At 38.7% G+C, this 27,520-nt stretch overlaps 1 protein-coding gene and 1 long non-coding RNA gene across 5 annotated transcripts in view; one reads left to right on the forward strand and one right to left on the reverse strand.

Annotated features, from left to right (window-relative positions):
* Positions 1-5,785, forward strand: part of Srrm1 (Serine-arginine repetitive matrix 1) — a 638,713-nt gene extending 632,928 nt beyond the window's left edge. For all 3 annotated transcript variants that reach the window (XM_067135198.2, XM_067135197.2, XM_067135199.2), the window contains one exon: positions 4,449-5,785. In XM_067135198.2, coding sequence (XP_066991299.2) covers positions 4,449-4,571 — 123 coding nt within the window. In that variant the 3' untranslated portion in view covers positions 4,572-5,785. The remainder of the gene's footprint in view (positions 1-4,448) is intronic.
* On the reverse strand, positions 1-23,846 carry LOC136856935 (uncharacterized). 2 transcript variants are annotated; one of them, XR_011017523.1, is made up of 3 exons: positions 23,726-23,846; positions 1,990-2,070; positions 1-1,901 (listed from the first exon to the last, which is right to left on the reverse strand). It is a non-coding gene; the product is annotated as an uncharacterized lncRNA (long non-coding RNA). The 2 variants fall into 2 exon arrangements; XR_011017522.1 differs by lacking the exon at positions 23,726-23,846 and adding an exon at positions 23,413-23,577.
* Positions 23,847-27,520: the final 3,674 nt, after the last annotated feature.

Here is a 27,520-nt window from a genome sequence, read left to right on the forward strand (position 1 = left end):
TGCACATCATTAACAGGAAAATTAGAGCCTATCTGAGCACTTTTGGTGGAAAAGTGGACTGTAATACCTATACAGTAAGAATAATAATAATAATAATAATAATAATAATAATAATAATAATAATAATGTGCTCTGAAATCCTGCCTCTTTGATAAAGTCTGTCTTCAGTCTCTGCATGTCTTTCCTACATGGCAACTAGGTCAATATTTGGCATTTTGCTCTCCTTGTACCCTCTATTAATCCAGCAAATCATGATACAAATACCAAGATTTCTTGTCAGTTAGCCCTAACAAGGGTCTTTGGTGTCTTGGATCCTTCCAAATACATAAAATTATCAGAGATTCATGGGAGCAATAGTATGTGTTGCATAAAAGACCATACTAAGAGAATACTGCAAAGGGAATAATTCTGGGACGGAGTGATGACAGAAATAATTTTGAGTATTTCTAATGAATATAGACCAAGAAGCTACTGGTGAATTATTACAAAGCCTTGATAGAGCATTGTATAAGAAGTGAACAAACCGTTGAAACCTTAGACTTCAAAATTATCTACCAAAAAAGCTAGGTCACTGAAGTGTTAGTAGAAACTGTGGAATTCCCACCAGGATAGAGTACACATAACTCGCATCAAACATGAACTCGAGGTACTTACAGCTACCAGTGAAGAACAAAGTGAACCCTCTTGACCACTTTCAAAGAAATAACAACTGTACTCAAGGCCGGACATCACTCCACAACCTAGACTCCTAGATGGTACCTCCTTACCATCTGAGGCCAAATCCAGCAAAGATAAGTCCCTTTCATCTGAGGAATAAAGAGTCCTGTTGGTCATTGCTTATTTCCTGCAATGGTTTTCCCCTAAAACATACTCATTATACCCTAATACCCTAAATACTGAGAAATTTCCAAGAATTCCTCTCTCATGTTCAATATCGTTAGGAAGCTTATGGGAACTAATTGGGTTGCTGAATGCCATTACTTACGAGCTCAGCACCAGCACCACCTATCCAACTGGAGTATGGGATAATCAGTTGATACCAGTCAACTCAGTGTGTCTTTGATCAAAGTGTGCAAGATAATACGTGGATGCCTAAAATCTACCCCCGTGGGCAAACTCAACTTACTGGAATTGGTTCACCCAGAATCCAGCACTAAGTTGTTGTCAGTTATGTTCAAGGTTACCAATTTACAAGCTCTATCCAGACTGTGGTCAAAGGGAAGTTCCTTGAAAATTTGTAGATCCCTGGACATACCACCTGAAAAACTTATTGATGGTTGCAATAAAATATGAACCCTGTGGAGGTCACTCAAACTGCTTAGGACAGGTGTTTGATGATGCAAAGTTGTTCTTCGACAGTGATGTTTCATACAAGAGACCAACCACCCTATGTGAGTGTAGCAAGGAAACAAGACCGTTCAATGTATGTGCGCATGCCCTGCTCCATCAACATGCTCAATACAAGTCTTTGTACACAATCAATGCAGTTTAGAATACCTCTGTTTTTTTATTTGCTCATGACACAGTAAGATCTCAGTGGGGTTACTTTTTTTACACATAAGGTGATGTTCAGATTTTTATCACTGCAGTGAATGAAGTTTTGACATCTTTGTTTTAAAGATTAAAATTTTTGAGTATTGTCAAGATGGAACTTTTTATTGATAATATCATAAAACTGTTTAAAGTTGACAATGCAGGCTAAATATGTCTTGTATTACATGTAATGGAGTGAATGAACTTGTGCATTATAACTTATCACCAGGCTGAGTAGCTCAGACAGTTGAGGTGCTGGCCTTCTGACCCCAACTTGGCAGTTTCGATCCTGTCTCAGTCTGGTGGTATAAAGGTGTTCAAATACGTCAGCCTCGTGTTGATAGATTTTCTGCCATGTAAAAGAACTCCTGCAAGACAAAATTTTGGCACCTCAGCGTCTCCAAAAACTGTAAACGTAGTTAGTGGGACATAAATAACTTTTTAATTATAACTTACCAAGATTTCTTACACTTGGCATCTGCCTCTCAAAACCTCATTGCAGCAGCTCCACTGCTCCACTGTATGTCTTCCTTATTTCTGAAAAAAATTTCTTCTTTTGAGAATTCTTAATATGAAATTTATTGCAGCTAGTTCCTACTCAATGAAATGCTTACCCTCTGTTCATATTATTGTTACATGTACTATTATGTTTATACAAAAGAGCAAAATATCTAGATGGTGTTAACTTGACTAATTTCCCAACACAGTTGGCAGGATAGCTCAGTCTCTCACTTTCCTTCTTAAAATCTGAAGGGTGAGTGAGTTTTGTGATGAGAGATATATTAGGCTTTGAATTACAGATTATATAGAAGCAAGAAATATTCTTTCAGCTGATGTTTAATACGAACCCTTGAGTCACACACAAGGATAATGTAGTACCGGTAATGGTGATTATTGTTTTAAGGGGAAAAGCAACAAGATTATCTGCCTTCAATGAGGTACCAAAATTAGATCCCCTTTTTTATGCTTTAATTAGCCGCTTTATTTCTCACTGCTAATGATGGACAGTGCTCTCGCTCGTGACTCTCAAGACTGACGTCACTGATTTCGGGACCGATTCTCCTGTGCTGCGATCTGTGTGACATCCCAGTAACAACAAGTATAAGCTTGATAGTATATCATAAGCAGTTATTGTGTAAAATAACGTTTTCATATGGAAACACAAGTGCCAGTAAATTTTGTCAAACGTACTGTATGTTCAGTTATGAACCCTGTAATACCATTGACGAAAGTATCTTAAAGTGTTCACGACTTATTTGAGGTAGACATCTCAGCTGAATAACCCTGCATAATTTGTGAATAACTGTAGATAGGATGTACACCTATGCGTGCATTATTCAAACTTGAGATGGGGCAAGATGTCCCTTGTTATATATGCAACCATGAGTAGGCTTCAGTGGAACGTGTAATCTAAAATGCCTGAGTTTGCTTCAGTTCTTTCGAAGGGTAGCGATGCTCTTGAGATCGATTCTCCTGTGCTACGATCTGTGTGACATCCCAGTAACTACGGGTGTAAGCTTGATAGTATATCATCAGCAGTTCTCATATGGAAACATGTGTGCCGATAAATTTTGTCGAAAGCCTAGCAAAGTACTGCACGTTCAACTACGAGTTCCTTGATACCATTAACGAAACTGAAAACAGAATATCAGTATCTTAAATGGTTCACAAGTTATTTAAGGTGGATATCTTAGCTGAATAACCCTGCTAAGTGCCAGATCATCCCAGAAGTACTGTATTTCTGCTGACTTACTTTATTTCTTTTGAATTAACAACACAGTGGTCTGTATTATGCAGCATCTCTTCAAAATAACCTGCATCCACGACGTACGTTGCGTTTCAGACATCATCTTAAAGTTGTCGCATAAGATTAGACACAATTACACATTGCACCATCATATACTGAAGTACCTAATTATGACAAGAATACTCTGTAACATTGTAAGAAATTATTTCCTTCATCACCAAAATATCGGTAAACACAAATCCAAACCATACCCCTTGGCATTACAGCCCTTTAGGGGCCTTGGCCTACTGAGCGACCGCTGCTCAGCCCAAAAGCCTGCAGATTACGAGGTGTCGTGGTCAGCACAACGAATCCTCTTGGCCGTTATTCTTGGATTTCTAGACCGGGGCCGCTATCTCACCGTCAGATAGCTCCTCAGTTCTACTCACGTAGGCTGAGTGGACCTCGAACCAGCCCTCAGGTCCAGGTAAAAAAATCCCTGACCTGGCTGGAAGTTGAACCCGGGACTTTCGGGTAAGAGACAAACACGCTATCCCTACACCACGGGGCCAGCTCGGTAAACACAAACACTTGTCATATGGATATTGAATGTGGGGTCTGATAATGACGTACACCTATAGTGGCCGTCATTTTCTGTACTTAGCCTACTCATCCATGTACTTAACGCTGCATACAATGCCAGAATGCGTATCTTAGGTCAAAATAGACTTCGGTAGAAATGAAAGAAATGAACATCTTAGTCGCTTGTTGGCACGTATTTACTGAATGGAGAAGGCCCGTGGTTGGCTATTCACATACTCGGCACAGACAACATTCAGCTCCGTCTATCTGTAGGCCTACAACATGCTGCTCACCATACAATGTGGGGACAACGCTCTCAAGATGTCTAAATTTCTCGCGAGAAACAGTGCCCACTTTAGTCTTGAGAAATCTTGAGACCCCGTCTCAGACTGCCCATCACTACTCACAGCTGTCATTGACATCCTCATGGAGATGGGGATTTTCACATTCTCCTTTCCAGTCATCTTGTTGCCTTTCTTCTCCAGTTGGCCCCTGTGCCTCACGTGTCTGACAGTGAATGTATTATCAAAGGAAATCATAGGCTTAATTTTCAAGGAGTAACATACCATGTGTAATATTGGTTTGGTTTTTTTTTTTCATTTGGCAGGAGACAGAAGTAAGTGAAGCAGAAAACACTGAAGAGTTAGAGAGGAGATTACGAGAACGAGCATTGAAGTCTATGAAGCGGAGTGAGCGTGGTGGTAGTGACAACAGTGAGGACAGCAAGTGACAAAGTAACTGTGGCAATATAGTGTCACGTGAACATAATAGAATTCCCGTGGTTTGAATTCATTGGTGTTCAACAAAGAGAAAAGGCAGAACTATTTGTTCTCTAATCACACCGGAGTCTTAATGGGAGGCATGTGAGGTGACTCATTTTAAATCTGAAATGAATCCAAAGTAGAATATTATCTGTATCAGTCATTGAATTATTTCCCACCTCCATAATAGACTATCTTCTGTTTTTTTGTTTTTGTTTTGTTTTTTTCCCTCTGCGAATAGAGTTTCTTCAGAGGATGATTGTGGGATAGCTTTGTATTAAAGTGTATATTCATTTCTTAGTGTAAATGAAGTGTCAAGAAACTTCATATGCATGTGAACTTTTCTAAATCAAGATCTCAGTTTATTGTCACTATTTCATTTAGAAGTGTAGTTCTAAGATGGTTTCAAAACTGGTATACTGTATTTCTTAAATTACTAGATGAAATTTGTACTTACTGCCCATATCACTTCGCACCTGTCTCCCTATATACATTCAGTTTATATCATCACAGTCATGAATCCAGTCTGTTTACAAAAGGAATATTTTATGTATAAAGTGCAGTAATAGCTCCTCATTTTCTACATATGGACACAGAATTCTGTGATGGTCATACGAGACTTTCAATGAGCATTCATTCACATGTTGTTAGGGTATCTTTTACCAGCTCAAACTCTGCATTAAAACAACTTCCAGAGAAAGAAATGTTGGTCAGTGCTGATATTGCCTATATTTTTTAACAAAGTAGATTGGATTTACTCATGAGTTATTTCTGTGAAACCAGGACAATATCATTTTGAACAGAAAAAGCAACGGTTCTTGGTATTATATTTTGTGTATATGTGTGCGCATTTGTTCACAATGTGAGTATTCCAAAAGAATGCTCGTCTGTTCAGTGCAGTAATTTATATTTTGGTGTAAATCGTCTTCATTCCCAAGCAAGTACCTCCAGAAAAAGTGAAAATCATTGATACAGTATTCATTGTAATCTGAACGTGGTTTTGTTGTTGAAGCTGTTTTAACCACCCTTGTATTCTTTTCCATGGTAGTCTGTGAACATGAAAATCTTGACTCATGCTGACTTCTGTTTCACACAGCTGTACAACTGAAATTGTGAATTCTTATGACAAACATAAATGAGAGTTTAAAGAATGAAAGTTTTGTTGAATAAAGATTTCTTTTAACCAACAAATAAGTCTATTTATTTTCAGTAATTCCAAGCTCCACTGTGATCACATAATGGAGTGCAATGCCACAATTTGGTGTTTATAGAAATATTGTGTGACTTCCTGTTTTGTTTTTGTTTTTTTGCTTTACGTCGCACCAACACAGATAGATCATATGAAGACAATGCGATAGGAATGGCCTAGGAATGGGAAGGAAGCGGCCATGGCCTTAATTACGGTACAGTCCCAGCCTGGTGTGAAAATGGTAAACCATGGAAAACCATCTTCAGGGCTGCCGACAGTGGGGTTCGAACCCACTATCTCCTGGATGCAAGCTCACAGCCGCGCGACCCTAACCACGTGGCCAACTCGCCCGGTCCTATGATTTTTAGGAACATATGTATAGTACTCCTTTTGTCAACTATATATTAGCCCTGAAACATGAATCAAGCTAATCAGAGCAAAGTAGAAATATCTTTAAATTTTTACATTTTTACTCCATTAACCCTTACCACTCGTGAATTGGGCATAGCCCGCACAAAGTTTTATGTATCTCTGACATTGAAGACTGTTCTTATTTGTGTGAACTCCTTGATTTGGCACATAGATCCTTCTATCAGGAATATGTTGAACTGCATTTCATGGTACAGATGCCAACAGCTTAATATACACTGACTGACAGAGCAAATGCAACACCAAGAAGGAGTGGTTCGAAAGGGATGAAAGTTGGGGAAAAAACAGAGACGGCACGGACAAATAATTGATGTTTATTTCAAACCGATATGCAGGTTACACAATGCGCACGGCATCGACTCAGTAGGATGTAGGACCACCGCGAGCGGCGATGCACGCAGAAACACGTCGAGGTACAGAGTCAATAAGAGTGCGGATGGTGTCCTGAGGGATGGTTCTCCATTCTCTGTCAACCATTTGCCACAGTTGGTCGTCCGTACGAGGCTGGGGCAGAGTTTGCAAACGGCGTCCAATGAGATCCCACACGTGTTCGATTGGTGAGAGATCCGGAGAGTACGCTGGCCACGGAAGCATCTGTACACCTCGTAGAGCCTGTTGGGAGATGCGAGCAGTGTGTGGGCGGGCATTATCCTGCTGAAACAGAGCATTGGGCAGCCCCTGAAGGTACGGGAGTGCCACCGGCCGCAGCACATGCTGCATGTAGCGGTGGGCATTTAACGTGCCTTGAATACACACTAGAGGTGACGTGGAATCATACGCAATAGCGCCCCAAACCATGATGCCGCGTTGTCTAGCGGTAGGGCGCTCCACAGTTAATGCCGGATTTGACCTTTCTCCACGCCGACGCCACACTCGTCTGCGGTGATTATCACTGACAGAACAGAAGCGTGACTCATCGGAGAACACGACGTTCCGCCATTCCCTCATCCAAGTCGCTCTAGCCCGGCACCATGCCAGGCGTGCACGTCTATGCTGTGGAGTCAATGGTAGTCTTCTGAGCGGACGCCGGGAGTGCAGGCCTCCTTCAACCAATCAACGGGAAATTGTTCTGGTCGATATTGGAACAGCCAGGGTGTCTTGCACATGCTGAAGAATGGCGGTTGACGTGGCGTGCGGGGCTGCCACCGCTTGGCGGCGGATGCGCCGATCCTCGCGTGCCGACATCACTCGGGCTGCGCCTGGAACCCTCGCACGTGCCACATGTCCCTGCGCCAACCATCTTCGCCACAGGCGCTGCACCGTGGACACATCCCTATGGGTATCGGCTGCGATTTGATGAAGCGACCAACCTGCCCTTCTCAGCCCGATCACCATACCCCTCGTAAAGTCGTCCGTCTGCTGGAAATGCCTCCGTTGACGGCGGCCTGGCATTCTTAGCTATACACGTGTCCTGTGGCACACGACAACACGTTCTACAATGACTGTCGGCTGAGAAATCACGGTACGAAGTGGGCCATTCGCCAACGCCGTGTCCCATTTATCGTTCGCTACGTGCGCAGCACAGCGGCGCATTTCACATCATGAGCATGCCTCAGTGACGTCAGTCTACCCTGCAATTGGCATAAAGTTCTGACCACTCCTTCTTGGTGTTGCATTTGCTCTGTCAGTCAGTGTACTTTGGTAATGTCTAAGACAACTCACCACGTCATATTCTCCGTGTGTATTTACAAAGTGGCAGTGCGAGCGAATGGAAGTGTGATCAGCAGTACAATTTTAGTGTTGCTGGAAGAGAGTAATGATACAGGTGATGAAAGTGATGATTTATTTGAAGGGAATGATGTACATAATTGTTTTATTCACATAATTTAAGCCATAATAAGAGTTCAGCACTCAAGCAAGCTGGTAAACACGAGGAGATGGTAACATAGATTATTAATTCAAGTAGATAGAGTTAAAGTATAAAACATTTTGTTTATAAGCAGAGGAGTTGATATATTTGAAATAGTGAGCATCAGGCTTATTACATAAAATACACTTATATCTCCCTTGCTGGATGAAAAGACTTGGCCCACCTCCCAATTGGGAGGATTTTGCTGGAACATTTTCAAGAGGAATGCAATTTAAAAAGCACCCACAAAGGGAACAGTATTACAGCTAGTGAAAAAATGTAAGCGTACTGAATCCGCTTTATCTTCAGGTTATCTTCAGCTTTATTAGCTTTGTATAATTCGACTTTGTTTCATGCTGAAGTAATAAAATTTATTCAGTCCAGTGATGTTGTATCATAATAATTTAGCTTTTGGTGTTAGTTGATTGGTATCATTAGAGCAGCTTATCAAGTGAACAATGCCAGGCATGTCTTCAATTTCTAGGACATACTCAAGACATATTAACAAATTCCCTTTTAACTTTGTGATTTTATTGTGCTATACCATATTTGGCTTCAAATAATGTTAGTACAGGAAGGAAGATGCTGTATGAATAGAAATACAATATGGCCTAGAATAAACTATTCCAAAACTTGTCAACACTGAGTTGCAAGACAAGTAGGTGTGAAGGTGTTTCATCAGACTGCAGTTTGATCTTGATGTTTGTCACCTAAGTAGTCTCAGTGTGAAATGGACAAACAAGATCTGAGTGTGTTAGAAGAAACAATTGTTGCAGAACATTATTTTTGATCATATGAAAATGGTCGATTAAGGGGACCAAGTGTGAAGGTGAGGATTTTGCTGGAATGTTTTCAAGAGGAATGCTCATTGTGAAGTCTATTTTTATAAATTTTATAAATCTCCCACAAAGGGAACAGTGTTCCAGCTAGTGAAAAAATGTAAGCATACTGAATCCGCTTTTTGCCAACGAATAGCTTCTTCCAGTAGGAAACGCACATCCACAGTCGATGAGCATACAGGGATTGTCTTCCAAAAGGAAAAGCCAGTATTGTATGGCGAAGGAACTGAACATGAAGTGATCATTTGTGCTGAGACTTGTCCATGAATTGGGAATGTTCTCCTACCAAATTCAGGTAACCCATAGGTTAAGAGAGCCAGATTATGGTCCAAAGAGTGCAGTACTGGGATTGCATTCTTTGCAAATGTCCATGAAAATGCACATTTCTTGTTGAACATTTGGGTCTCCCATGATAGTCACGTTATGCTGGACATGACAAGCAAACATGTTTCCTTGCTTTTGAACCAACCTATAGAGCTTTTTTAACGTCCTCTACACCCTGTAAAGAATGATGTGTGGTGTGCAATATTGGGTCATACTTCATCGAAGATGAAGAGGAGAGACGTGTTTCTGTGAACTAGGGGACATACCATCAGCTGATCGTGGAACCCTTCGTGCATGATCTCAGTGCAAAAAATTTGCATTTAATGGAACAAAGGTTCCAGCAAGTTGGAGCAACAGCACACACAGCTGGGGTACATTGCGTGTACTGCACGGACATTTCCAACATTCCAAAACAGCATCACCTTCTTATGAACTGATTATCCATTGCTGGCAAATTCCCCTGACCTTCTAACACAAAATACATTATTTCGGTATACTTTGTTCTGAGGTCGTACTGTATAACGTTTAGCTTCACTCCTAGCATGATCTGATTTATGGCATGCTAGCTGTTGTCCTCTCCCTCGTTGACAGGTTAGGTTTTATAACTGAAGTAGTAATGTTATTGAGCAGAGGTGAGTAGCAGCAGAAGAGACAATGCACACCTCAACCAACAACTATGTCAGTCAATGTAGTGTTACTGTTGATAAGGGGCTTGGAACATTGTTAGTCATCAGAATTTTTTAGTTTCCCCTCTCAATTATATTAGTGCATTCGAGGTGATCTTTTCTTCTCATTTCAATAGTAATCATTAGACCCTGGCTTTCTAAGCAAAATGCATATTCTTTTTGACACATTTAAAACTAAGCAGAAAGGTTAGGTGATGTATTTTTACCTTGCAACGATCAAGGCTCAGTTATCCGCGCATTCTCTCCGAGTGGATGTGCGACATCGTAGAAGAGTGGTGGAGAGGTTCACATGCTGTCTGGCCACCGTACTATGCACACTGTGAAGATGCTGTAGCACAAGAGGTTCATTACCACTTCTGTATCTGTTTTCGCGCTCTTGTTCTTTTGTCGGTTTTATACAACAACAAAAATTCTTTAGTTGTAGTCCTATAATACTTTCTCATGTAGCTTACTTTATTAGTAAATGTTTTTATATATATATATATATATATAGTCTTGTGTAGCATGTTATTTTAGTGATAGTTTCATTTGAGTACAGTTATGGCTGCTGCTTCGAAGTCTGGTAGCAAATCTATCAGTACAGACAGAATGGTCCGAAAATAGTGTATTTAGATCAGACATTCATTCTTTCCACTCATGCTGGCAATCTGATAGAGAATTAGAAAAATAACAAAGTATAGGGAAAATTCCTTGCATTATTGTTGTGTATGCCGGGGGAGAGGAAGGCCTTGTAAACAACACCCTTATTAATATTCAAATCAAAGCAAAATACATACAGAATACCATGACGACATGAACTTTACCAATTTGTGAACCTGGGTGGAAAGGTAACTGCTACCGAACTTAAGTCCAAACTTTATGATAGTATTAGATAATACTAATTATCACAGCGTACAAGAGAACAGAGAACTATCGCCATTCGGAAAAGACATAGTTGATTGGCTTACGCACAACATATCCTCTGTCTTCTGTATGTAGGCTTATTGGAACAGTATATTTCTTATGGTTTACAGCTTGGAAATCATAAATACGCAGTTCCATTTAACTCTATACTTTCTGTCATTTTACATTTACTTTCGTTCTTTTATTTGCATTGCATTTACAATATTAACGAGCTTGATGCAGCTACTTACAGTATGTGTTAAAGGCAGCTTGACAGCCAGCAGCATAGATGCTTGTCCTTGATTTCATATTGTCGGTGAAGAATATCTCAATCAGCATTGCTATGCAAATACGTAAACAAGTTTGGTAGTAATCTTTTTAGTGAGGACGGCAGTGGCGTATGCTGGGATCAAGACGTGGGCTACCACTAGACTTAGGTTACCCCTTTTCGATGGTTTAATAAATGTCAAGCCTTAAGCGTTTTGAGCTGATGCCAGTAGCCAACGGAGAAGCCTTCTGTGTTGTCAAGGCTGCTAAGCTGCTTCACAAGCTACTGGCCTGGCCTCTGCCACTGCCTATACTCAACACCTGATCAGTGGAGATGGTAGCCTAAGTTTTAGCAAATTGAAGTCCGGCTTTGTGGCTAAATGGATAAAATGGTTGCGTTTGGTTCGATGGCCCCAGTTTGATTTTCTGAATCAACCCCCTCATACTGTTAATTCTCCTGGCTTGGGGACTGGGTGTTTATGACGTCTTCGCCATTCATTTTATCCTCATTAGATCACCACGAAGCCTATACAGATGCCATGCACCATTATTATTATTATTATTATTATTATTATTATTATTATTATTATTATTATGAAATAATAATGTTGAATGTTACAGCAGTTGTACCCATCGTGCACTGGTTAATTGGCTTCCTCCTGAGACCAGTGGTGGTGTCCGACCCATGATCGTGGGTTCGATTCCAACCAACAAAAGAGAACACTAAACCTGAAAGATTGCATTTCATTTTAGCAGATCTGTCTATGAAAATAAGATTATATTACTCCTATAACAGCAGCCTTGCACTGTCTTCCTACAAGGATGTAGAAGTAAACGGGAGTGAAATACCAACACTCTGTTATCTATATAATTAAGTCAGAAGGATGAGGTGAGAAAGTATATACGATGAGTAACGCATGGATGACAGTTAACAGTGGCGATCTGACGGACCGAAGCCCAGCACACCTATCCTCCGCCGGTCCCTGCTCCTATCACGCATACAGCAGCAAGCCGTGTACGGTGAGTCGAGGGGAAGGGATGAGAGTCTGGGCTGCAATATCAGTCTCCAAAGCCTTGTTCTCAGAAATACGTGCGGCGTTTTTTCTAATTGCTTTTAAGGTTTGTAAATGGAACAATGTTTCAGATGCTCACATTATAATGTGCTTTAGGTTTCCATCGTTCGCATTTGAGGTTAGGGCTTCACTGATAGCCTTGGTAGCCCTCAGTATACGCCACTGGAGGACGGCAAAACGTTATTTTGTTTTGTGTGTGAAAAGGGTGTTTCTTCAAAGAAAAAATATGACATTGTGCAGCAATTAATTCAAGACATCATAAGGAGAGGGTTAAGAATAAATCTTAATTACATTAGCAACTTACAAGTGGTGTAGGGTGAACAATTGAGTTCTAATGATATATTTTTCAAAGACTTATATTTAGATGAGTTCCAGCATTCCATTATGGAAATAAATAATGTACAGCTTTGGGAATATTTAGAAAAATGCACGAACAGAAGGGTGCCAGGCGAATCTACATTATGCAAAAACTGTCTTTCACAATGTTTTCAAGATGTCATTTGTAATGTTTAGAATGAACTGAACCACAAAAACATACAGATTTCTATCGATGAAACCAAAGATGCATCAAGACAGTGCATGTGTAGTGCTGTAGGTGGTGCTATTAAAGCAGGTAAACTGGTCATTTCTTCTGTGAGCATGCATCCGGGAGGTAGTGGGTTCGAATCCCACTGTCGGCAGCCCTGAAGATGGTTTTCCGTGGTTTCCCAGTTTCACACCAGGCAAATGCTGGGGCTGTAGATTAAATAAGGCCACAGGCGCTTCCTTCTAACTCCTAGGCCTATCGTATCCCATCGTCGTCATAAGACCTGCCTGTGTCGGTGCGACGTAAAGCCATTAGCAAAAAACAAAAACATTCCACGGTTGAAAAAAATGTTCAAAGACACACAAACTTTCTCGTGGCCAGAAGGAGTACAGTATGATAGTATATTATTTCTCAGTGATGCTGCTTCGTATATTGTTAAAGCATTTGCTGGATTAAAAGTTCTTTACCCTAAATTATTTCACCTGATCACCTGACCTGCCTTGCTTGTGTTTACATCGTGTTGTGGAAATTGCTAAAAGCCAATGTAAAGTAGAGGATCTTCTTGTTTACAGCATGAAGGAAGTGTTCGTAAATATGCTGATTATAATTCAGAAATTTTGTGAACACTTTCCAAATTTGTATTTATCTCCTCAATTAGGGGGCTGTCACACTAGGTCGATCGAACGACTGTGATCAACCGACTAAGAAAACAAGCCTATAGAGGGCATTGGCACCAGACACACAGCATCGATCATGAACGATCAACTACGAGCGATGAAGATCGGCTGGTTTGTGATAACAAACGTGTCCGTTTTTCAGTCGCAGTCGTTCGATAATGGCGAACGTAATATTGTAGTCTGTTGATGAAATCGAAACATTAATTTACCTAGTGTATGAAAACAGTGTTGTATAATCCTAGACTCCCTGGATATAGTAATAGGGAGACAGTGAATTTTGTATGGCATTCTATAGCGTCGAGAATTGGGACGAAAACTGGTAAGTAATTATTAGATTTATTATGATTATGTTATGAGTAGTGTTATCTAAGATTAATTATTGACAAAATATATTATACGGAATAGGTTGGTAAAGAAATTTACACTAGGAGAACTAGTAATTATCATTCTTATGACTTAATTGAAGAAATGTTTGGAAAACATAAACAGTGCTTTCCTAACCTCCATCTCGTACCGAATGAAATGAACACCATCGTTCGCTTTAATGACAAATAAGTGTATGCCATAAGTACTACATGTATATTTTCTTTGTCAGAATATTCTAATTTATTGTTTCAGGAAAAAGTTATGCCAAAATATGGCAAATTCTGAGGGCTGGGTATCGAACTTGGAGAGATAACATCCTCCCTCTCCTCCCAGTTCTGCTGTACAGAAAACAAAAAATGGGTCAACTTCAATGCCCTCAACTTTCTGGAAGCCTTCATTGCTGGAAGAAGGTACAGTTCTGTAATATTTAGTTTTAAAAGTAGGCCTACACTACAGACCAGTGTTATAGTTGTGAAAGAGTGAGGGGAAGATTCAGTCTGTTGGCCATAAGTTCTACCCATCTGTTCATTAATCTATCAGATATAACTGAAAGTAATATATGGTATATAATCTAACCTAACAATCATCTTACTAAAATAATTAATGAAACTAATAATTTCTTAAATAGAAGGCTTGTGTGCAGACTAAAATGTAGCTCCAATTTAGAAGAATTGCATTAATATGTTGTTCATTTTTTTCAGTTCTCTAACAAACACATCTATGGAAGCAGCGTGTAGAAGAGCCTTCTCACCAAGCTGAAATAGAGGAGGAGGAGGAGGCAGAAGTAATTTGTGTTGGAGGGGTATAACTCCTGCAGTTCAGAAATTATTGAAGGGACTTCAACTTCCAGTCCAGTGACTTCTACTTCTACAAACAGCTCTGCCAGCAGTTAAAGATAAAAGAAACAGAAAAGTGAAAGTGACAGTGATGTGTTAAGTAAATATTTAGAAAATATAGAAAACTGAAAAGAAAACATAATCAGTGTTATTTTTAGTGTCTTCCTGATGACATGGAAGGAATGAGTGAACTAGGTCGAAGGGTTTTCAGAGTTAAAATTCAGGAACTGTTGTATACAATGTTAGACCAAGAAAGAATCTAATAAAATTTATGCCCTTGAGAAATGTTCTACTTTTTTAATTAAATCAGTTTTTCTTATACTTATCTATCAATATTTATTAGAATCCTCTGAGAGTAATGTGTATCGGCACCTGATGGGAAAGTAACCTTAACTCCAATTTTTACTAATTATTAGCATTATTACAACATCTTAATTTGTGTATTTTATGTAGTAGAACATGTTTGGTTTACAAAAAAAGGAGTATTTTGAAATACTGTGGTAGTAGGTCCTTTCTATGTGTATGTAGTAAGCAGTTGTACAGCATAGGTGGTCTGAAACCAGACCGCTGTATTGATAGTTCTGTCCAAGAGTTGACTTCCTTCTTACGGTATACTGTTGATCTCAACTGCAAGCTCAATGCACTAGGTTTGTACAGCACAGGTGGCCTGAAACCAGACCGGTGTATAGATACGAACTAACAGCTTTCTTACAGAATACTGTTGATTGCATACGCAAGCTCATTGCATTAGGTTTACTGCACCTATATTCAATGTTGCTTACTATACTGCCATCCTGGGAGAACACACATCCTAAATACCTACTTGAAATTATCTACCTGTTCCAGTTTTGTATTCCCAACCTGACATTCAGTTCTCTTTTTGGTGTCTTCCCTACTGCCATCACTTTAGTCTTGAAACAAGTCATATTCATTGCATTTTTTTAGAAGTTGCAAGTTATTAGATTGCACGGTTTCAGAAGACTAAGTCGTTCGCATAGAACAAACTTCTTACTACGGTTATACCTGACAGAATCCCTCCCTGCCACCTTATACCTTTGTAACTTAGGTATCTTTTATCTCATTCCAAGTACTCTCCTGCCATTGATACCTGTTTGCACCAGCAATCATTCTCACTACTTTCATGCCTGTTACTTATAATTTATTAATAACGTATAGGCCTACTGAGGGCATCAAGGTAGACCCATTATTTCTTGTGCTGTAGATCCATGTAAACAATGAAAAACAAAGGTAAAAAATTCATTTGTAACTATTTTGACAGGTGTTTCTACCAAAGTTTTGTAGATTTTTATCTACAAAATAAAAAGCTCCATTTTGTGTGATGTGATATTAAGGGGATATGATGGCAGAAAATGTACATATTTATAAAAAATATATTCATATGATAGTTACATGCTTGTAATAAAAGGTTGAGTAGATTAATTACCCTGTAAGTTAATCTGAGATCTTACAAAAGCCATGCACCCTACTCTGTCAAACATTAATTTATATAATCAGTATTTACAAACAGTTTTGACAGGCAGTGTAAGATATAGCAAAATGAAATCATTTACCACCTGAGCAACAGCCCTAAATAACATTCTACTGTAGATGGCAATAGTATTTAGTTGATAGAAAGGCATACTCTTCACTTCTAAAAATAGAAGCTTGCTTGTTATTAGCACCCATTATTGTTTGCATTGTTTGGTTCTCATTTTTGGTGAAATTGAAGGCAAAGTTTTCACTTTCCTTCAACTGATTCATAAAGAAAGTATTTCAGGATGGATGGATAAATAGGCTTGGTAGTATTCACATCAGTAAAGAAGTTACGTATGAACAATATTCTATATACAGAAAGGCAAAATCAACATTGAGGTAAGAAAGAGAGTTCTACCAGACCTTTGTGGAAAAAGTTGTCACTCTGTACCAAGGAGTTTACCAGTAACTTGGATGGAAGTGCAGGATTTAGATTAATAAGTTTATTATTGCCAAGTGAGCAATTAGATCAGCTTGCCGGTGCAAAGTTGTGGTTTTTTTTTTTTTTTTTCCAAAAAGTGGTGAACGCGCTCTACCACTCATCTAGTGAAGTACCAGATTGGGTGAGGAAGTCTTATGTAACATCGAGAAAGAGAAACGTGCTGGCAGGAGGGGATTGTCATGACCCTCTGAAGGGTGATAACATTGGCATCCTTAAACTTTTGCATTTTGAGAAAACAGACATATTAGAATTTTAATTTATTTCAATCAATCACTACTGATCTGCATTTAGGGCGGTCGCCCAGGTGGCAGATTCCCTATCTGTTGTCTTCCTAGCCTTTTCTTAAATGTTTGCAAAGAAATTGGAAAATTATTGAACATTTCCCTTGGTAAGTTATTCCAATCCCTAACTCCCCTTCCTCTAAACGAATATTTGCCCCAATTTGTCCTCTTGAATTCCAACTTTATCTTCATATTGTGATCTCTCCTACTTTTAAAGACACCACTCAAACTTATTCGTCTACTGATGTCATCCCACGCCATCTCTCCACTGACAGCTCGGAATATACCACTTAATCAAGCAGCTCGTCTCCTTCCTCCCAAGTCTTCCCAGCCCAAACTGTGCAACATTTTTGTAACGCTACTCTTTTGTCAGAAATCACCCAGAACAAATCGAGTTGCTTTTCTCTGGATTTTTTCCAGTTCTTTAATCAAGTAATCCTGGTGAGGGTCCCATACACTGGAACCATACTCTAGTTGGAATCTTACCAGAGACTTATAAGCCCTCTCCTTTACATCCTTACTACAACCCCTAAATACCCTCATAACCATGTGCAGAGATATGTACCCTTTATTAACAATAGTATTTATGTGATTACCCCAATGAAGGTCTTTTCTTATATTAACACCTAGGTACTTACAATGATCCCCAAAAGGAACTTTCACCCCATCAACACAGTAATTAAAACGGAGAGGACTTTTCCTATTTGTGAAACTCGCAACCTGACTTTTAACCCCATTTATCAACATACCATTGCCCAGTGTCCATCTCATAACACTATCGAGGTCACCCTGAAGCCACTCACAATCTTGTAACTTATTTATTACTCTGTACAAAATAACATCATCTGCAAACAGCCTTATCTCTGATTCCACTTCTTTACACATATCATTGATATATATAAGAAAACATAAAGGTCCAGTAATACTGCCTTGAGGAATTCCCCTCTCAATTACTACAGGGCCTGCTCTAATTCTCTGAGTTGTATTTTCTAGAAATATAGCCACCCATTCAGTCACTCTTTTTTCTAGTCCAACAGCACTCATTTTCTTCACAGTAGCCTTCCATGATCTACCCTATCAAATGCCTTAGATAGGTCAATCGCAATACAGTCCATTTGGCCTCCTGAATCCAGAATATCTGCTATATCTTGCTGAAATCCTACAAGCTGAGCTTCAGTCGAATAACCTTTCCTAAACCCAAACTGCCTTCTGTTGAACCAGTTATTAATTTTGCAAACATGTCTAATATAATCAGAAAGAATGCTTTCCCAAAGCTTACATGCAATGCATATCAAACTGACTGGCCTGTAATTTTCAGCTTTATGTCTATCACCCTTTCCTTTATATACAGGGGGTACTATAGCAACTCTCCATTCATTTGGTATAGCTCCTTCAACCAAACAATAATCAAATAAGTATTTCAGATATGGTACTATATCCCAACCTATTGCCTTTTGTATATCCCCAGAAATCTTATCAATTCCAGCTGCTTTTCTAGTTTTCAACTTTTGTATCTTACTGTAAATGTCATTGTTATCATAGGTAAATTTTAATACTTCTTAAGTACTCACATCCCCTATCTGGACATTAGCCTTGTAACCAAAAATCTTTACATACTGCTGACTGAATACTTATGCCTTTTGAAGATCCTCGCATACACACTCCCCTTGTTCATTAATGATTCCTGGAATGTCCTTCTTTGAACCTGTTTCTGCTTTATAGTACCTATGCTGTAATTATGCTTGCCATCATGTTATCCTTAGCTGACTTCTTTGCTAGATTCAATTTCCTAGTAAGTTCCTTCAATTTCTCCTTACTTCCACAACCATTTTTATAACTCTATTTCTTTCGAGTCTGCACCTCCTTTTTAATCTCTTTACTTCTCTGTTATAATATACGGTAGTGGATCTTTACCATTCCTTACCACCTTTAAAGGTACACTCCTGTTTACACATTCCTCAACAATTGCTTTAAACCCATCCCAGAGTCTGTTTACATTTTTATTTACCATTTTCCAGCAATCATAGTTACTTTTTAAAAACTCCCTCATGCCTGTTTTATCAGCCATATGGTACTGCCTAATAGTCTTAATTTTAATACCTTCCTTTCTTTCACATTTATTTTTAACTACGACAATGATGATGATGCTTGTTGTTTAAAGGGGCCTAACATCAAGGTCATCAGCCCCTAATGGTACAAAATGAAATGACAACAAAAATGATGATGATGCTTGTTGTTTAAAGGGGCCTAACATCGAGGTATCGGCCCCTAATGGTACGAAATGAAATAACAAAAAATTCAAATTCATCCACTGACCAAAATAAATAAAAATTGTCATGAAGAATGAATGGATGGATATGAACCCTACAAAAAAAAAAAAAAAAAAAAACCAACGAACAAAAAGAAGGTAGTTAATTAGAGTATTACTGACCAAGGGACCAGCACAATTATGCTTGATGTCTGAATGGGTGCTAAATTCACGTCTAAGGCCCCACAGAATGGTACATATCGCGAGTAAAGTAGAACCATGGTATTTGTCATTTTGGGGTACTGATCAAAAGTAGCGAAGACTCACGATGGTCCACACAAGATGGTACTACTCACAAGTATTGCAATTCGTACTGGGAACGCAGACCTATGGTGTTTCTCACATAATGGCACTGGTATTCCCGTGGTGTTCCTGACGTAGTGGGTACCAATCCCAGGCAACGCTGACCCACAGTGCCGCTCATATAGCAGTACAACTCACAGGCTACGCCCAGATCCGCGGTGTTGTTCACATGGGTACAACGCATGGGTACTGGAATCCACCAGGCCAGGCTTTTTACTGCAACTAATCAAAAACCTATTTCGTACCAATTTAGTGATACTACTCGCAAGTACATGCAACCCATGGTGTTCCCCGCATTATGGTACGAATCAAGAGTAGTTTCATGGTTCTAATTCAATCATCCCTTAGTCGCCCCTTGTAGTCGCCTCTTACGACAGGCAGGGGGTAGTGTGTTTGGTCCGTGAGAGGTATTTTATTTCCTTCAAGTCCGCCGGCAAGCCTGTTAGGACCCCCCTATCCGCCATCTGGGACGCGCCACGTGGGAGTATCACCTCTCCCCCTACTACGCTGCGTAGCAGGTTCGTGGTAACTACGACAAAAACAGCTTCGTGATCACTAATACCATCAATTACTTCGGTTTCTCTTTAAAGTCATCTGGTTTTATCAGCACCACATCCAAAATATTCTTCCCTCTAGTTGGTTCCATCACTTTCTGAATCAGGTGCCCTTCCCATATTAACTTATTTGGTAAATTGAGATCACCCGCTACAATCACGTTCCTTTCCTTATTGTTTCCCACATAGCTGATTATCTTATCAAATAATTCTGAATCAGCGTCAGCGCTACCCTTTCCTGCTCTGTACACTCCAAAGACGTAAAGTTACCTTTTAGAGATGAGCCTTACACGCAGAATTTCATGTTTTTCATCCTTTTTTGTAGCGTACAAATTCTTCTTTCACCAGAATGAATACTCCCCCTGCCACCATTCCTATCCTATCTCTACGATACACACTCCAATTCCATGAGAATATTTCTGCATTCATTATATCAGAATACCTAATAAAAGAAATAGATAGTGTGCAGAGGAAAGCAGCAAGATTTGTAACAGGGGATTTCAGGAGAAAGAGTAGTGTATCAGAAATGTTAAAGGAACTTGGGTGGGAAACTTTAAGTAAGAGAAGGGAGAAAACTAGACTTACAGGATTATATAGAGCCTATACAGGAGAAGAAGCATGGGGAGATATCCGTGAGAGGCTTCAGTTGGAAAATAATTATATCGGCAGGACTGACCACAAATATAAAATTAGAAGGAATTTTAGCAGAAGCGATTGGGGTAAATTTTCATTCATTGGGAAGGGTGTGAAGGAGTGGAACAGTTTACCAGGGGTAGTGTTTGATCCTTTTCCAAAATCTGTACAGATGTTCAAGAAGAGAATAAACAGCAACAGAGAAAATAAATGAAGTGTTAGAGGGCATTTGACCGGTGCAGGTTATTGTAAATAAAAAAAAATGTGTGTGAATAAATTAATTCCATCCCCTGGTCTAAGGAGTTTGGACAGCCAAAGTAGGGGACTGCCTGTAGGGGTGAAGTACAGTGGGGACTTCGAGGGCCCTGGGACCGCTACGGTAGCTGTGAAGGCCCTTCAGGAACTCTGAAAAGTGGTGGCAAAAGGGGCTCTGGTTAAGACGCAGCAGGTCGTTATGCTACTTAGGATCCAGAACGGGTAAAAAAAAAATAGTAAATAAATAAATGCAATGTAAATATTAATGTTATACCAGTTTTATAGTATCATTTGAAGCAATTCCACATACTGTATATCAGTTGACTATATTTGTAAGTAGTACAGGAGATATTATAATTAGAATTTTGTAAACAATATAAATTTATTAAGGATGAGCTGTGTGTTTAATAGAAAACATTGTTAGCGTAAATTGTATAATATTGTATTATAGGAAAAATGTTCTTCTCTTGTTAATTTAATATTTAGTGCTTGACAATAATGTATTTTAGTTTACCATTTGCCACCGAGGTAGACACCTCATTTGCAAATAAAGAGATTTTTATTTTTATTTTTTATTTTTTTTTTTTTTGATTTCTCAGCCATGATTCAACTCCTATTACAATATCTGTTAAGTATATATCTATTAAATTAATTCCATTCCTTTGTTTACAATGCTTCTACAATTGAGCACTAACATTTTTATGTCATCCCTACTTGATTTCCAGTTCCCTGTTCGCTTAACACCGCTCCCTAGGGCACCCCGTTTCTGTGAATGTACCTGCCTATAACCCTTCTAAACAAGTTTCCTAACTTATATGTACCACTGCGGTTTAAGTGAAGGCCATCTGAGCGCAGATCCCTATCTCCTACCCACCCCTTAGGATCTACAAATCTCACTCCCAGTTTCCCACATACCCACTCCATAGTCTCATTTAAATCCCCAATCACCTTCCAGTCAGTATCCCTCCCACACAGTATTCCACTGATAACAATCTCCGCTTCCTTAAACTTCATCCGTGCTGCATTTACCAGATCCCACACATCCCCAACTATGTTGGTACTTATACCTGCTTGTCTTACGTTGTTAGTACCAACGTGAAACACTACCACCTTCTCCTTTCCCTCTTCCTTCTCTTCTACTTTCCTCAATATCTGCCTCAACCTGATTCCTGGATAACACTCTACCCTGTTTCCCTTTCCTCCACGCACTTTCCCCACGTGTCTAACGATGGAATCCCCCATGACCAAAGTCTCAACCCTACCCACCTCATTTGAACTCCTCCCCTCCTGGTCAGCCCTATTTTCTCTCACTGCTGCAGAAGCTACTTCCTCCTCCCTTTTCTCCTTCCCATGACCCTGTTCCACCTGTCTTTTCCTTTCCACTACACTACATTTCCCTTTTCTACCTTTTCCCTTCCTCCTACTTCCACACACATATCAGCAACAGTTCCCTGTTCCTCATCTTCCCTCGGTTGTTCTACCTGCAGTGACTCATACCGATTTCTCACAGACACCTGCCCTGAATTCTGATCCTGAACAGAGCCCTTAGCCTACAATCTCCTTCCCATCCCTCATTTACACCTACTGTATCCTGTACATTATTTGAGGGAGGCCTACTTTCCTTCCTGTCTTCTGAGAGAATCCTAATTATCTCCTTCAAACTCTCCAACTCCTCCCTCATACTCCTTAATGCCTGGTCACACCCACAGTTCCTACACTTGCACTGCGTAGCCATTATTTACAGAATAATGGGAAGAAAAGGAAAAATAAAATAACTTATTCTGTGCAAATAAAAATGAAAGGAAGGAAATATTGTCTAGGATAATTCACAAAGATCACACAATAAGAAGGTAATTAATATAAGCCATCTACAACACCCTAACAGAATGAAAATTGCTGTTAATTACTGAAAACCGAAAGTAATACATAATAATTAGGTCTAAACAATTCTAAACTGCAGTTAAGCCTACCCTAATTACTGCAACAGAATTCTAGTAAGAGAGTTAATACAGACACTACACAAATACTTCACAGTAATAGAATAAACACACTAATATTTAATAAGATACCTACTATAATACACTACAATGATTTTAAACTATGTTCAGACATATTCTAATTATAATACAACAGGTTATTACTAAGCACAAACTGAAATGGAAATTACAATTAAAGTTTGAAATTCGCAAGACTACTCAAAATAATAGAATAAGCACTCTTAATTTCTAATAAGTCACTACAATACACTACAACAGTTTAGTTCAGACGTATCCTAATTACAATAGGTTATTATTAAGCACAAATAGAAGTGAAAATTGCAATTAGGCCTAAAGTTTGAAATTCGCAACAACTACCGTTCTCAAGGGTTAAGTCACCAACAAAGTTAAACGCGTAGACAGAAGATTATTTCTTTAGTATTACTTTATCCTAATAGAAATTTAATAGAATCTAATAGAAATTTAACCTTGTGTTTGGTTAAATGCCTAAGTAGGTATCGAAAGGATTGCCGTACACAAAGAAAAACATGAATATAACAGACAAGATACTATCTAATATACCTTATATTCACTACAGTTCTCAACTGAAATTGGTTACGTGATTATTACAGCTGGTGGATTACTATTATTTTTCCTAGTCCACGGAACGGGGAATAAAAGTGTCCTTAATTAGGCCTACTGGAAAATACGAGGTTGTCTACAATAATTTCTCAAAAATATTTCCGTCTAAACTACTACTACTACTACTACTACTCCAGAGACTTGAATTGCAAGTACTGGGATATATGAACTTAATTATTATTAGCAAATACAGTAGAGACAATACGCGACACTAAGGCCCGGTTTCATCAAAACATGTTAAATATATACTAACAAGTAGTTAGTTAATACGGAGTTAAAATTTTAACATCTTGCTAGGTTTCTTGCGTTTCATCAAACTTTTCTTGTGAAATGTTAACTAATCGACTGTTAACTCTCCAAATATTGCGAACTGGTGCGAATCAAGGAGGCAGTGGTACGAACATTCTGTTTTACAGCGCGCTCCGATGCGCTTTTGTTTGCGTACAGCTGTAAAATATGGCGCGACAAGTGAAACGGAATCGTAGTTCTAATTTTTCCTCCTTCGAAAAAGAGTTGTTAATTGAATTAGTTAGTAAATGTATATAAGTTATTGAGTGCAAGAGCACGGATGGCTTGACGATAAAACAAAAGGACGAGGCGTGGAAGAAAATCCGCGATGGTTTCAATGGGGTTAACAGATACTTTTTTTAGCAGGTATCCATTGTCACCTAACAAAATCACTTCGTTAATTGCCCAACTTCAAACTGTGCTCCGATATGGGAGTTGTTAAATATTGTATTGTCGTGTGCAGAACCAGACCACCCAGCAAGTATATCCCTGATTTGGATGTTAGGTCCATTAATCACCTGAACATTAACAGAGAAATATCCCTTCCGATTACGATATATTTCGGCCCAATTGCCTCTAGGTGATTGGATTTTTTCATGTGTGTAATCTGTTGCACCTAGAACAAACACTAGGAAAACGGCTTATTTCATAGAAGTCGCGGATAATTTGCTGACGCTCTTCTACTGAAGGGAATGGAATGGAATGTTATCAAAATCAAATCAAAATCTCTTTATTTGCAAATGAGGTGTCTACCTCGGTGGCAAATGGTACACTAAAATACATTATTGTCAAGCACTAAATATTAAATTAACAAGAGAAGAAAATTTTTCCTATAATACAATATTATACAATTTACGCTAACAATGTTTTCTATTAAACACACAGCTCATCCTTAATAAATTTATATTGTATACAAAATTCTAATTATAATATCTCCTGTACTACTTACAAATATAGTCAACTGATATACAGTATGTGGAATTGCTTCAAATGATACTATAAAACTGGTATAACATTAATATTTACATTGCATTTATTTATTTACTATTTTTTTTTTACCCGTTCTGGATCCTAAGTAGCATAGCGACCTGCTGCGTCTTAACCAGAGCCCCTTTTGCCACCACTTTTCAGAGTTCCTGAAGGGCCTTCACAGCTACCGTAGCGGTCCCAGGGCCCTCGAAGTCCCCACTGTACTTCACCCCTACAGGCAGTCCCCTACTTTGGCTGTCCAAACTCCTTAGACCAGGGGATGGAATTAATTTATTCACACACATTTTTTTTATTTACAATAACCTGCACCGGTCAAATGCCCTCTAACACTTCATTTATTTTCTCTGTTGCTGTTTATTCTCTTCTTGAATATCTGTACAGATTTTGGAAAAGGATCAAACACTACCCCTGGTAAACTGTTCCACTCCTTCACACCCTTCCCAATGAATGAAAATTTACCCCAGTCGCTTCTGCTAAAATTCCTTCTAATTTTATATTTGTGGTCAGTCCTGCCGATATAATTATTTTCCAACTGAAGCCTCTCACGGATATCTCCCCATGCTTCTTCTCCTGTATAGGCTCTATATAATCCTGTAAGTCTAGTTTTCTCCCTTCTCTTACTTAAAGTTTCCCACCCAAGTTCCTTTAACATTTCTGATACACTACTCTTTCTCCTGAAATCCCCTGTTACAAATCTTGCTGCTTTCCTCTGCACACTATCTATTTCTTTTATTAGGTATTCTTGGTGAGGATCCCAAACACTGTTTGCATATTCCAATAATGGACGAACCATACTCAAGTAACTTTTTTTCTTTTAATTCTTTGTTGCATCCTTTAAGTAGCCTCATTATGACATGTAATGATCTGTATGCTTTCCCAACAATGTCATCAATATAACCCTTCCTGTGCAAATTACTTTCAAATCTCACACCTAAGTATTTGCACTTGCCATCTTTTGGGATAACTACCTCATCCAAAGTATATTCAAATTCATTTTTAAAGCTCCTGTTTGTAAAAGTTGTAACAGTTGATTTGCCTCCATTAACCTTCATATTATTTTCTTCAACCCATTGTTGGATACTTTCAAGGTCCCTTTGTAATTCTGAACAATCCTCAGTGTTGTTTATTTCTCTATAAACAATTATGTCATCTGCATAAAATCTTATTTTTGATGTTATATTATTCCCTAAATCATTTGCGTATATTAAGAAAAGTAACGGACCGATTATACTACCCTGTGCAATTCCCTTCCAAACTTTCTCTTCCTGCGATACATTATTTCCTACTTTGACTTTCTGAACCCTTGAATTTAGAAATGCTTTTATCCCACGTGTAACCCTTACGTCCAGTCCTATTCCCTCCAATTTCTTTAATAATATTCCATGTTCCACTCTATCAAAGGCTTTGGAAAGATCTATGGCTATGCAATCTAACTGACCTCCTGAATCGAACTGATCTGATATGTCCTGCTGAAATCCCACCAGTTGTGCCTCACAAGAAAATTTCTTTCTAAATCCATACTGGCTCCTCATGAACCAGTTTTTATCATCACATATCCCTCTGATGTACTTCGATATTAAACTCTCCAGAATTTTACAAACTATACTGGTCAGGCTGATTGGTCTGTAGTTCTCTGATTTCCTTTTATCACCCTTTCCTTTATAAATTGGTATTATTATAGATTCCTTCTATTCCTTTGGTATTACACTATTATTTATGACATAGTCAAAGAGAAATTTTAAATAAGGCACTATGTACCACCCCATTGTCTTTAATACCTCCCCAGTAATTTAATCACTTCCTGCAGCTTTTCCTTGCTGAAGCAGTTGGATTTCTCTGAAAATATCTTCGTTTGTGAATGAGAAGCTTCTTGTTTCCCTCTGTCTCTCTCCCTCTCTATCTTCTGCTTCGGTTTCCAACTCTTGACAATCATCTACTGAATCTCTAAATTCCCTACTAAATAGGTTTGCTTTCTCAGTATCTGTTAAATAGTGTTCACACCCTTCTCCCACCATTGTAGGAATTTGGACTCCTTTTCCTTTTTGATTCCTGATATATGAATACAGCTTTTTCCATTTCCCTTGAAGTATGCCATTCATATAATTCTCTTTTGCTTCCTTTTTCACTCTCTTCAGTTCCCTCATTAGCTGTTTTCTAGTTTCTCTACTCTCCCTACCCTCTTTGATTTTCCTGTTTACTATTCTACATTTTCTTTTTAATTTTCTTATTTCCCTTGTATAATAAACAGGGTCTGAGGTCATTTTACCCTTCTTAACAGGTACAAATCTCTTCTCTCCTTCCCAAATAATTCCTTTAAATTTAGCCCAAAGTGTATCCACGTTACTCCCTTCACTTATCCAACAACTGAATTGTGATTTAAGGTAAGTCCCAAATTCATCAACTTTAGTTTTTCTGTACAATTTCTTGTCTTGTGTAACCCTCTTATTAAGCCTTTTTGGTACGAGTCCTACATCCATTATTACAGCCTTATGGTCTCCTATTCCTTCAATTACCTCAGTTTTATCAACAATTTCCCATGGTTTAACCAAGAATACATCTAGTAAGTTATTGAGACGAGTCGGTTCTTGTACTACTTGTGTAAATCCTCCCTCCCAAATTAACTTATTTGCCAGTTTCTGTTCATGGGCTTCACTTGCAGCTCCTTTCCATTCAACTTGCAAATTTAAATCTCCCCAATTATTACCATATCATTATTATTGTTTTTATGAGTATAATCTATTATTTTTTCAAAGATTTCCATGTCTCTTTC

Source organism: Anabrus simplex, chromosome 1 (genome assembly GCF_040414725.1).
Source record: "Anabrus simplex isolate iqAnaSimp1 chromosome 1, ASM4041472v1, whole genome shotgun sequence".
Classification (NCBI taxonomy): Eukaryota; Metazoa; Arthropoda; class Insecta; order Orthoptera; family Tettigoniidae; genus Anabrus; species Anabrus simplex.